This window comes from Phoenix dactylifera, chromosome 1 (assembly GCF_009389715.1).
Source record: "Phoenix dactylifera cultivar Barhee BC4 chromosome 1, palm_55x_up_171113_PBpolish2nd_filt_p, whole genome shotgun sequence".
In the NCBI taxonomy this organism is placed as follows: Eukaryota; Viridiplantae; Streptophyta; class Magnoliopsida; order Arecales; family Arecaceae; genus Phoenix; species Phoenix dactylifera.
In genome coordinates, this window is record NC_052392.1 from 34,018,341 (window position 1) to 34,030,660 (window position 12,320).

The window sequence follows — 12,320 nt, forward strand, 5'->3', positions numbered from 1 at the left end:
CCAGGCCATCTAACAATTACTATATTAATTATTTATGTATATCATTAATGCAAGTTCTTCAAAACAAAGCACATAAGCACCCATTATATAATGATCAACACCTGCTTCTCATGCCATGCAATATTTTTTATTAATTTCTTTCCACAGATACAATAACATTATTAGATTTAGATCATATTTCTGTGCAAAGACTTCAAAATATTTCGTGCCAGGCAATTCAGGCCAGTCTGTCCTGATCCGGTTCATCCCATTGGGGCACTCGGGCTCGCGTTTAGGCTCCGGTCGGCCTTGGGCCGTTGCTTAGAAAAGCTTTCGGGCCTCTTTTAAATGTTTTCAGGGCCATCAAAGCGAAGGGGCGTCCGCCGTAGACGACACGCCTCCACCAAACAAGATTCGGCCCTCGCCGAGCAACCGACAAAGGACGAGAAAAATAGAGTAATTCATGAGTAAAATAGAAGAAAAGAAGTTGGTGTGACAGCTATGGAAATCCTTCCCTTCCCACCCTCCTCATTTTCTCCTCCTCCTCCCTACTTTCTGAGGAAAAGAAGAAGGAAAGAAAGGGTGAGGAATGGGTCTTGGTCTCTCCATCTTCTCCTTCTTCCCCCTCGCCTTTCTTCTTCATTTCGCCAGATGTGATGGTAATTCAATACCCCCTCGCTCACTCTAAATAAATACCTTCAATGTAGGTTGTTTTATTTATTTGAATTGCTATGAATTTAGATTGTTTTATAATCCCAATGTCATGGCATTGGCATAAGTTTGTACTCTGCTTTTTGGTTGCAGCCCAAGTTTGTCATTGATTGATTGTTTTCTAATTTCGCCAGATATTGCTTTTCTGCTCGTTTTTATTTAAGAAGTTTTCATGTACTTTGGGCTGGATGTATGGACTATAGGTTCGATTTCGCCAAACTAGGAAAAAATGAATCCTAGACTTAAAAAACTCTGACATTGGGAATGAAAAAGAAAAGGAAAACCCCAATTGGGAAATTTATGGAAGATGAAATGGATATTTTTGACCTTTTCTGATGAAATGGAATGATGTTGTTCCATATTTGATGGAGAAGTTGGTTTCTTTTCTGCATTTTTGAATGTGTACTGGCTGGAAGGAATGATGACTCTTGGGACTCATTATGTCAGATATATTATCTTCTTGCTTGCAATTCTTTGATTTATGATATTGGACATTGATGGGGGAGAGTTTTATATGGATGTGGTCGCTTCTGTACATGTGATCCTTAATGTTTTCTAATCTTAATGTTTATTATTTGATAATATGTTTTACTTTACATGCCAGTAACTAATACTTATAAATGCATTAACCTTTTCTAAATGATTCTTCTCTTATTTATCTCTCTAGGCATGTTCTATAGATATACTGACATAGGGCCTGCTTGGTCTCCTCCTGTTAAACAAAATATGGGATGGGTAATGCTATTGAGATTAATTTTGAGGATTTTTTTCTGAAAAATTGAGGAAGAAAGAGCATGGAAGAGAGAAGGCTGCAGAGAGAACATTGGGGGCAATGACTAGGATGGCAGACAGCTCTTCCTGCTAGCTGATTTTAGGTTACCGCTAATTTGGATGTTGAGCCCACACCTTTATCTTTTAGAAATCATCTGACTACCTGCTCATAATGTGGCAGAAATCCGCGGGGCTAATGAACTATCGAGTACCAAAGTTGTACTAAAGAGTATCCGAACCCACCCCATCCTTTATAAGCCGTCAGCCAAGCATAGATTATTATACCATGAAAAAATAGTAGAGCAGAATATTTGAATAACAAAATGGACAATACTTTCAGGAAATGAAGACAGGAAGCTATAACATTATGACCAATACTTTCTCCAATTAAAAATTTCGGGTCTTTTATATTATCATCGACGATTATAACATTTGATCCAAACTTATCCATCAAATAAAGAATAATAACAAGAGATAAATAAAATACAAGAATAATAGGTTTGGCTTTTAAGATGTAACCTCCACTAGGGATTAGAGTCTCACCATAGACCCTATAAAACATAGCATGTGCACGAAGCACGATGTCTCAACTTTAGTTTGACACTTCACCATTTCATTTGTGATATGAAATGAGAAAGCATCCTCAAGAACAAAATCAAAGAGGAACTTTGGAGATTGTATTGTATGATGGTATACTGAAAGCCTCAACCCCATCCAATGAATTTACATAGCCAACAAATTGTTTACTTATGGAAAGTCAGATATGAGAATCTAAGCATAAATTTTCAAGACTTACTAAAATAACTAGTCATGAACCAAAATCAAAAAATAAATACTTGGTTCTTCATCTCAGAGTAAAATTAAATTATATAAAAATATGATTAGTCTACATAACTTAACTTTTATTAAAATATATTATCAATGTAATTTGATCCATTGTAAAGTCCTTTTAGTCTTTATCCAATCCTTCAATTCAAAGTCCAAATGATTTAGTCCAAAAATTGTTCTCTTCAATGACCAATCAAGTCCTGTTCTTCCTATCATGGTAAAATCTAGATCTAGGGATATATGGTCAGGAAATACCTCTTCTCTTGCATTAATATATATATATTTTTAAAAAATATGATCCATTGTATAGCTTTTGTAATCTTCATCTAATTCCTTGACTAAAAATCCAATCTTTCAAAGGATTAACTCAATTTAATTCTTACTTGTCAGTTAAAATTTTAGGAAAATTCTGAAATATTCTAGTTATAAGAGGTCAGAATTTGAATGTTACTTGTCATGCTTCTGACGATCCCTTCTGCCTCTTCCAACAACCCAGATCGAATCAACAAATCAACTATGCAACCATAATGCTTCATCTCAGGCTGAATCCCATAAACTTTTGACATATTCACAAAGTACATGCACCCTTCATCCACCAACCCATTGTGAGTACATGCCATTGTCTCAATGTAGAGAATAGGACAGGATGTGGATCCTTTAAGATTGAAGGATATTTGTGGTGAGTTTCTTGAGAACAACAAACAAGAGCTCAAGAACTGGATAACTTCATATAGAGCAAGTGGGGCATCTATGGACTGACAGTAAATGTGTAATGGGTGGATGGATCCTAGCAAGTGAAGCATCAACTTTCTGACTTATTGTGACATGAAGATCTTCCACAAGTCAATTGATACTTTAGATAAGGTGCACAACACAGTATATTCTGAAATTGATGGAGGATGTAATAGATCACATGGGAGAGCAGAATGTCGTGCAGATAGTCATTGATAATGTGTTGCAATATAAGGCTGCTGTTGAGTTGTTGAAGGAGAGACAACCCCACATTTTTTGGACACCATGTGTTGCACACTGCATCGACCTCATGCTGATGGGCATCAAAAAGATTTGCAAGATCAGACAAGTTGTGGAGACAACCCAGTCTATCACCAAATTTATCTTGCACACATGGGTGAGGAAGTTCATGGTGGGAGAAATATTGAAGCCAGGTGTTACATAATTTGTCACTAATTATATTGCACTTGATAGCCTTCTTGAGTGGAAGGCAGGTTTGCGCCAGATTTTTGTCTGTATTGAGTTGTAGGAGAGAAGATACGCGAGGGCCGGTACTGAGGGGAGCCACGAAGAGGGCATGATGACGAGCCAGCTGTTTTGGATGTCGACAAAGAGGGTTGTGAAAGGCTATCAAGCCTTTATATGCTCTGCTTCGAGCTGTAGATCATGAGAGGTACCCACAGATGAGCTTCCTTTATCACATGTTGATGGTTGCTAAGGAACAAATTAGTAGATGGGCTTGCTATTCAGATCCTCTCATGAAGCTGTGAGCGCAGCTGGCTACATTCGTCTTGATCCATAGCAAACATTGGAACCGTCTCACGTAGAAATGCCTTAACGATTTTGTCTATGTGCACTATAATCTAAAGTTGAGGCTTCAGTGCATTGAGGAGGAAGTAAAGCCGAACTATAATGATTCGCTCCACAATAATTTTGTATAAGATGATGAGGATCTAATGATTGGTTAGCTTGAAGGCTAGCGGTGGGAGTCAGAGCTCGATGAGCCAGGATCACCCCCCACATTCTGCTAGCATCATAGCCAGCGAGGCTAGGGTGGATGGGAGCAATGGGTAGAACATAACATCCCATGCTCCCATTCAACAAATCAGGTAGAGGGGCCAATGGGGACCAGATTGTTAGATGATTCCATGTTCAAGACATCCTCCCAATAATTTGATCGAGAGATGCTCGGACGAGGCTGCTATGCTACCCTATCTAGTCAGTCAGGCAGAAGGGCATGGTTGATCATTGCAGTAGAGTTGTCAGAGCAGGGTAGGATAGGAAAGAAAGTACTTGGGAGAAAAGGCAAAGAAAAAGGCAAGACCTTATAGGAGAAAGTGGAGGAGTCAGATCTAGATACCAAGGAGACCTCATAATCACATAGGAGTAGCAGTGATGATGCATCTGGTGGTTAGGAAGGTGGTCAGAACACGATGTATGGCTCACAGCCTTAAGGTGGGATTTGATTCACCGGAATCCTAGTTCACTCATGCTTTGTAGGATAGGGACCACAATGCAGAATCAAGAGACTGCAAGGATACGATTGGATATAGGAGACAGGGTCCTCGAGATCATGGTTGATACAAGGCTGCTGTAGATGACATAGCACGTATAGTAGAATCTCTCAATATATCAGGTCTGGAATCCTATGGATATGGTGGGGGTTACTTTTCTTATGATGAGGTGGTTTAGACATGTCATCTTTGAGTGGCTATTATCCTACGCAGCCTAAAGCATTTTGTGGATCGGAATTTGTTGCTGGTATATTCAGATGGGTCGATCCACAGTCGCAGTATCTAGCAGATGACTCCTTCCAGAGTGACTTCATTATCCACAATACGTACAAGGACAATCTAGACTACATACCATATGGTAGCCTGACGAACTTATAGGATTTAGGGGCTGTGGATAGAAAATTGGGCTGAAGCTCCTGCATACAAAGATGACCCCGGCATCTATGAGAGACATCGCCACTCTACGAGATTTTAGATGTCGATATGTATTTAAATTAGCCTTCTGTTATGTATTTTATTGTTTTTCTTTATGAATGTAATGATTTATATATTTTAATTATATTTATTATTAAAGTTATAGTCATTTTATAAACAAAAAAATATGCAAAAAAGAAACAATGCATTGAAGAACATCAAAACATCTCAAAAAACATCAAATTAACGTTTAAATCACTCAAAATCTTCATAAAACCTCATTAAATATCACAAAGCTTCATAACGCATCATTATTTTTCAAAAAATTGAAAAACAAAAAAATAAAAAAAGGCGTGCTGTTTCGGAATCGGCACGCCAGCCCATACCGTGTGTCAATATGGTGCCGAACTGGTATCTTACTGAACCGGTGGCTGAGTGGTATAGGGCATGGTACCGATTCAGCCTACCTTGCTAATAAGGAACCATGCTTGTAAAATTCTCTCAGGAGCAATCAGGTCAGTCTTTGCTTAGGTAGTTGGCTTATTATGTAGTTGCAATGTTATTGGTTAATTAACCCTTTTTTAATTTGCATGAATTTTGCTGAATTCGGTAAAAATTTTGACCAAACAAGTATATCAATAACAATTTTTTTCAGTAAAATTTTTTGAAGTTTAGTAAAGCTTGGACAAGAAAAGAAAATCTTTGTTATATTATGGACCTTTCAATTTATGAATTCGATTTGTATATTTAACTGCTTTATGCTTACTTTTGACCTAAAGAAAACATGTATCAGGAGATTTGGATCTCTAGAGGTATTGGATTCTTGCATTTTCAACAGTTTAAAATGGATTAGTGCATCAAGATTATGGGTTTTGCGCATGAAATACATGTGCAAAATACTAGTATTTATTAGAAAACATTTAGGATAATAAAATAAGGCTCACATGTTGATATTATATGGGCTGATATCTTTCGATATATTGGCTTGTATAATCTGGGATAGCGAGGGCCAGTATTTCAAATACATCATATTCACATGTGCCTCGTGTCGATGAAAATCAATATCTTGATGCAATAAAACCCTTGTTTGCATTGTCTGCTGAACACCCATTTCAAAGCCTGTTGTGCATCATATCCCAATCCAGGAATGACTATAGTAACATGTTCATCTAGACATCTAGAGATAAGGTTTCAGATCTGAGAAAAATCCAGAAAATTTGCCAAAAGGTCAGAAAGAGTTCGAAGGACAAATGATTGGGAATGAAATGATAAAAGTAAAGAACTTAAGCTTTCTAAAATATTTACATATTTATTTACATAAGAGGTAAATATGGCAGAGGCAATAATAGTAAGCGATAGCAGAACCATCACCAACAGCAATATATAGTTTCATTAGTTTGTGAGATCTAAAGCTTTTGTAGACTATCTGTGTACAACTCACGAATAAACTATAAAATTTGCATATAATTGATGAACAATTTAATAGTTCTGAACTAATTCATCTTGGAGAATATTTGCCTGAATTGATCTCACCAACAAAAAAATAAATTCAAAAACTTATATTTTTTAAAATTTTATAATTTGGAAAATATTGTTATCATGCAAGAGGTGGCTTTTGACTGCCCCTGCCTCAGAGGACATCTTACCCAAGGGTATCTTCATCAAACTTTTTTCTTAGAAAGGAAAAAGTTACTTGAATCAAGCTTTAGATGTGTACCGGGTATTGCAGACAATTCCTTGTGGAGACACATTAGTGTGGTTTGCCGTGTCGCTTTGCTAAGGGGAAGGAAAATAAAAGGAAGGTAGGTTACTACCGCCCTTTCTTCTTTCTTGGGAAAGAGTGCTATGCTTTACCACCCTCGAGTAAGTAGCTACTGTGAAGAGACACAGAGCACCGACCTTGTCCTGCTCAGTGAGGTTGATAAAAGAAAAGCTAAAAGGAAGCGACAAAAATAAGTAATAGAGTAAAAGAAAAGAGGTGGGTGTGAAAGCGGTGAAGATCCACCCTTTCCCATCCTTCACATTTTCCTCCTTCCTCAACTCCTTTCGATTTTCTCAAGAAAAAGAAGATAAGCGCAGTCAGAAATGGGTCTTTGTCTGTCTATCCCCTCCTTCTTCCTCCTCGCCTTCCTTCTTTATTTTGCCAGATCTGATGGTAACTCAATCCTCTTTTGCTCTCTCTTGAGTATATGCCTCTGAAGTTAGAGAATGTGGATTGTTACATGTAATTGGCTAGTTTCGAAGTTGAACTTGTTTATAATTTCAAGGTAACAGCATTAGCATAACTTTGATGGAAAAAATGTTGGTTAATCGTAAATTTGAGATAGATGAGAAATTAAAAATTCCCCCTTTTAGTGCACAATATATGAATGGAGATTTCCGTAGATTTTTTTTTGTCTGCTCATCTTTCTGTTAGACATATTAGATATGCCTGTTTTTCATGTACTTAAGCTGGATTTATGGATCCATTTTGGCAAAGAATGATGCATCTTAGATTTGGAAAGTCTAATATTGGGAAGAAAAGAAAGAGGAAAATCCTAATTTGGAAATTTATGAAAGACGAAATAAATATTTTTGACTTTTATCTCTCTTTGATGTTTAATGTTTATGACTGGGTGATCAATGTCCATTTTAAATCAGATAAATGAAATGATGCCTTGAGATATTTGATGGAAATGTTGCTTTTTTTTTTCTGTGATAGTGGATGTGTTTTGGCTGGCAATTGATTGGTGACTGTTAGGACTTGAGACTCGATGTTCTCTTGGCTATATTTCTTTTTATGATTAAGACATTAACATGCAAAAAGCTTTTATTCGTACATCAGGAAAGCTGCATCAAAGTTGTGGCTGCAACTTTCTCTAAATATAAAGCCGCAAGAATAATCCCCAACCCCTTTGTACTACTTGGAAAACTCTTTCCAAATAAAACTACATTATTGGAGACTCTTGACCAAGCCAAGCCAACTTTACAACATTGCTAACTTTTGACCATCATAATAACCAAGCCAATTGAAGGCATAAAACTTCATATCACAGATATAGAAAGGGTGATAAATTGTACTCAGACATGGACAGACACAGATATAGAAAAGTGTACATGCAGAGTAAGCGTACGCTGCTTTAGAGAGCATTTGCTGGCAAATGCTTCTCAGTTTTTAGCCATCAGATTTGTGGGTGTCACTTAAGATGCAGGCCATATTCGAGCTTGGATGTAACGTAACCTATAGCTAGAAGAGAAGAAAAAACAGGAAAAAAGGAAAACAATTAAGAAACAAGAGAAACTGTCAAGCCCTATCCCATGCAGATCAAGATCTCTTCTCCTCCTTCCTTCCCATCCCACCCTTTCCATATACCTTTTCTCTATCATAACAGCTACGAACCCTTCTGTGTTAAAAGGCATGCCTGTGGGTCACAGGCAGCCTTTGTTGATTAGGTAGCACCACCATACCAACTTTGGTCCTGCCCAACAGTTCCATCTCCGGCCCTGCCTATTACAGAATGTGGTTGACGTTGACCCCCACTCGTGCCCCAGCCTATTGAGTACACTAGCAACCTCAACTCCCACACATCTCTGTGCGTGTGGAGGCATGGGTGGGGTGGTGGTGCAGGTGTTTTTCAGGTGTTTTTTTTTTGGTGGGGGGGGGGGGGGGGGGGGGGGGGGGGGGGGGCGGCATTGGGATGGAGCAGGGAGAAGGGTGCTACCCTGAAGTGTAGCTCCCTTTGTACCCCATTTAGGCAACCCTGCATTTCACATCCACTTTTAGAAGGTTTTTGAGATTGTTTTCTTTGTTTCATATTTGCTGATTTGCTTAAAGGATTGGATAATATAAATATGAATCCAGTTACCTTAACTATTGTTGTTTTGAGTTGTGCAAAGCTGGAAGAATGAATTTTGTAATGTTCAGTGGAAGGGGTTAAATTCAAACTAATTCTACCTGTGCTTTATGTATATCCATGTGACATATTGGTGTCTAGAAACTGATTGCTTGTTATTTAATGAAATGCTTCAGATGGATCTGATCTATTGGATGGATGAATCTGCACTTGATGTTTGAAAGAGCAGACATGGCAGCCTTTCCTAATCTAGATTTTGTTGTTCCAAGTTTATAGTGTAATTGTGGTTTGTGATCATTAATGAGATGTTGATTTTAGGAATTATTATTGATATGTATTAAAAGATTGGTAATGAGATGCTGAAAGAGTAACTAGCTCTTGGATTTCCATGATTACTGGTGATCCATTACATAACTATTAATTGCAAAATGTTGAGTGGAGGGACAGGGGAAGGTTGGGGTTGGTGGGAACATATAATGGAAGTAAGTTGGGGGCGGGGCAGGGGAAGAAGTGAGTGGAAGAGGGAAGAAGTGAGGTCGGGCATCATGAGAAGTTAAGGAAGAAGAGAAGTAGGTTGGTGGGAGTCGTATGTTTGGGTTTACAAGAAGGATAACACAAGGTTGGCAGGGGTTCAAGAGAGGGAGGAAGATGTGTGTGAAGTGTTGAGAGGAAGGATGAGAATGAGGGATATCATTAACTCCTCTTTTTATATCTTTTTCCTATTTTATTTAACTGATGGAAGCTCCATGGAACTGTTAGTTACATCTTTGACCCACATATGAAAGCCACAACTGAACACTGATGATTAAAGACTGAGAAGCATTGTCCTTCGAAAGCTCTTTTAGCTACCCAGCCTTTCTGTGTGTGTGTGTGTGTGTGTGTATGTAGAGATAGATAGATAGATCATTTTTAGCACAAGTATGACCTTTGAAGAACTTGGTCTTCTATTATTTCTGTATATTTATCAGAAAAACTTTCATACTTTTAAGAGGCTCAAAATTGCCATCATTTCATATGGATGAAGTGCCTCATGAACTCTTTCTTTGCAGATACAAGCAGCGAACTTCTTAAAGGTATCAACAGTTACAGAGCTTCCCTCAACCTTTCAGCACTAACAGGGAATCAAAATGCAGAGTGCTTGGCAGAACAACTTGCCAAACAGTTTAAGGGCCAACAATGCAGCAACACTACAGGCTCCAATACTGTTCCTGGGACCGAGCAACAGTTCCCAAACTATCCAGACTTTCTGAACCACTGTCATCTCAATGCAACGGTCACTCAAGATGCTGCTGTAATGCCAGCTTGCATACCTGGTCTAACTCCAGATCTTGTCCTGTCCAACTTCACAAAATCTCAGTACTCTCAGAATCTGAATGATAGTCATTTTGTTGGAGCTGGAATCGCCGATGAAGATGACTGGGTGGTGGTTGTTTTGAGCACAAACACGCCCAGTGGTAGTTTTGCACCGGCAACAGGAGTTGCTTCAGTTGTCAAGGTTGCTATTCGCCTCCAATTGGTGCTGTTCCTGCTGGGTTTCGTCATTGTCATGATGAGCTGATGAGTGTTACAATGGTCAAAACTCTTTCCTGTGCTGTCCATTTAAATTTGTCTCTAGTTTTTGAATCTGCCATGCCAAAAACTATATTTTCATGGAGAAAAATGGTACTTTGAAATGTGAACCGACAACAAGGATTTTATCTTTGCAGTTCTGTGTTGATTAGGAAAATTCTACTGTGCCATAGCCGTTTCTGGCATTATTTTTTATCTCACGTTTCTGATGACCTATCAAGAGTTTGTTCATGACCCAAGTCTATGTCCAACTTCTTGCTGAATGGAGTATTCCGCTGCATATTTTTTTTTCAAAAAAATTTTCAGGCTCATCGAAGTAGCAAATGACATAAGCTAAAGATTTGCCCAACTGGCTTGTGTTCATCTCAATTAAGCTCGAAATGTAAATAAATAGAAATATCTTTTACAAGAGAAATCTATTGTGACACCAATTGAGCTTGAGTTATTTTGTCCTGCTCATGTCTTTAGATGGAAAATATTGTATCTGCAGCACTTGAACTAAGTATTCAGTGTTTTTGTGTCTCCATCTAATTGGTGTTTTATTGATCGCCATGCCCAAACTGCTTCCCAATCGTGGCATCAAAGTACGATACTAGCCTAATAACTAGGCTTATTAATTAAGATATCTGGTATTAGATAAATTTGGGTCTTGACCACTGATTAATTTTCTTGTATCATTAAGCACTTCTTTTGTTTTAGGTACCATCGACTGGGTTAAGTTAACCAGCTTCACCACCACCATCCATCTCTTTTTGCCTGTGCCTGTTCGCGTTTGCTCCTTTGTCCATGGACAGCCTAGGAGTACAAATTTGTATGTCTTGGAAAACCATAATCAAAGTTTTTGCTCTTGCTTCATGCAACAACAGAACAATCTCTTCATCAAAAATTCTGCACGCATGCATGCATGCATACACACATACACCCACGTGCATACACTCACGTACACAACCAGTCCTAGACAAATACACCACAGCTAACATGTAACATCTTGAATTACCATCAAGAATGCACCCAAGAACACCATTTCTGGTAACTATCTACCTTGATAATACAATTTATAGATTCTTTAAGCAAAAAATATAAAATGGAGAGGATGGGAAGAGGAGTAGAGGCTGTGGTGTGGCTGGCGGGCAGCGGGGGTAGAACAGCGGAAGAAGCCTTCGATGAAGCAGAGGAAGAGAGCTTCGATGGAGTAGAGGAAGAGGTCTTCGGCAATGATTGTTCAGCGTCATGTGGGCGAGGGGGGTGGAGCAGCCGAAAAGGCCGCTGCTGAAGCAGGGGAAGAGTCTTTTAGTGATGATTGTTTGTCTTTGGCGGGAAAAGGCGAGGGAGGCGGAGCAGCCGAGGAGGCCTTCGATGATGATCGTTCATCTTTGGTGCAGGCGAGGGATGCGTAGTGGAGTAGGCCTTCAGCGATGATCGTTTGGCTTTGGCGCGGGCAAGGGAGGTGGTTAGAGAGAGGAAGGAGGAGGACAGGAAGAGGGGAAAGAGAAGGGAGAGGGAGAGGGAGGGAGGCAATGAGAGAGAAGGAGGTGGAGGAAAGAGAGGGGGATTGGATTATTATTTTGATTAATCCTAAAGAAGTCTATTTACAGGCTTTATCGAAAAGACTAAAGAGATGTGATGGTTCCGAAAAAATGTAATATTTGGAAAACATCGAAGAGTCACAACTTTTCCGAAAGAGATGTCTCACAAAATAATATTTTAAAGCATTTAAAACAACTAAAGTTTAGGAGATAAAAAAAAATAGTTTTTTTTTAAATTTAAAACTCCAACAATCCCCCACAAAAGATTTAAATTTTTTAAAAATCATAAAGTAGAATATTTGGGCAACTTATACTATCCAATAAGTGAGGTGTCCTATAGTCTTGAACCTCACTTAGTGTTGATAGTATCAATCTGAAGGAATCATAGTAGATTAGATCTTGAACTAGGTTCTTTGACTCGGACTTCTAGTTATCACACACAC

General features: G+C 38.6%; 1 protein-coding gene across 2 annotated transcripts; it reads left to right on the forward strand.

The window, feature by feature from the left end:
• Positions 1 to 440: 440 nt before the first annotated feature.
• LOC103710962 (uncharacterized GPI-anchored protein At5g19250-like) lies at positions 441 to 10,546 on the forward strand. 2 transcript variants are annotated; one of them, XM_008796906.2, is made up of 2 exons: positions 441 to 638; positions 9,832 to 10,546. In XM_008796906.2, exons 1-2 carry the CDS (start codon positions 569 to 571, stop codon positions 10,338 to 10,340), a joined length of 579 nt encoding a protein of 192 aa, XP_008795128.1. In that variant the 5' UTR covers positions 441 to 568; the 3' UTR covers positions 10,341 to 10,546. The 2 variants fall into 2 exon arrangements, with proteins under 2 accessions (XP_008795128.1, XP_008795129.1); XM_008796907.4 differs by lacking the exon at positions 441 to 638 and adding an exon at positions 6,947 to 7,104.
• Positions 10,547 to 12,320: the final 1,774 nt, after the last annotated feature.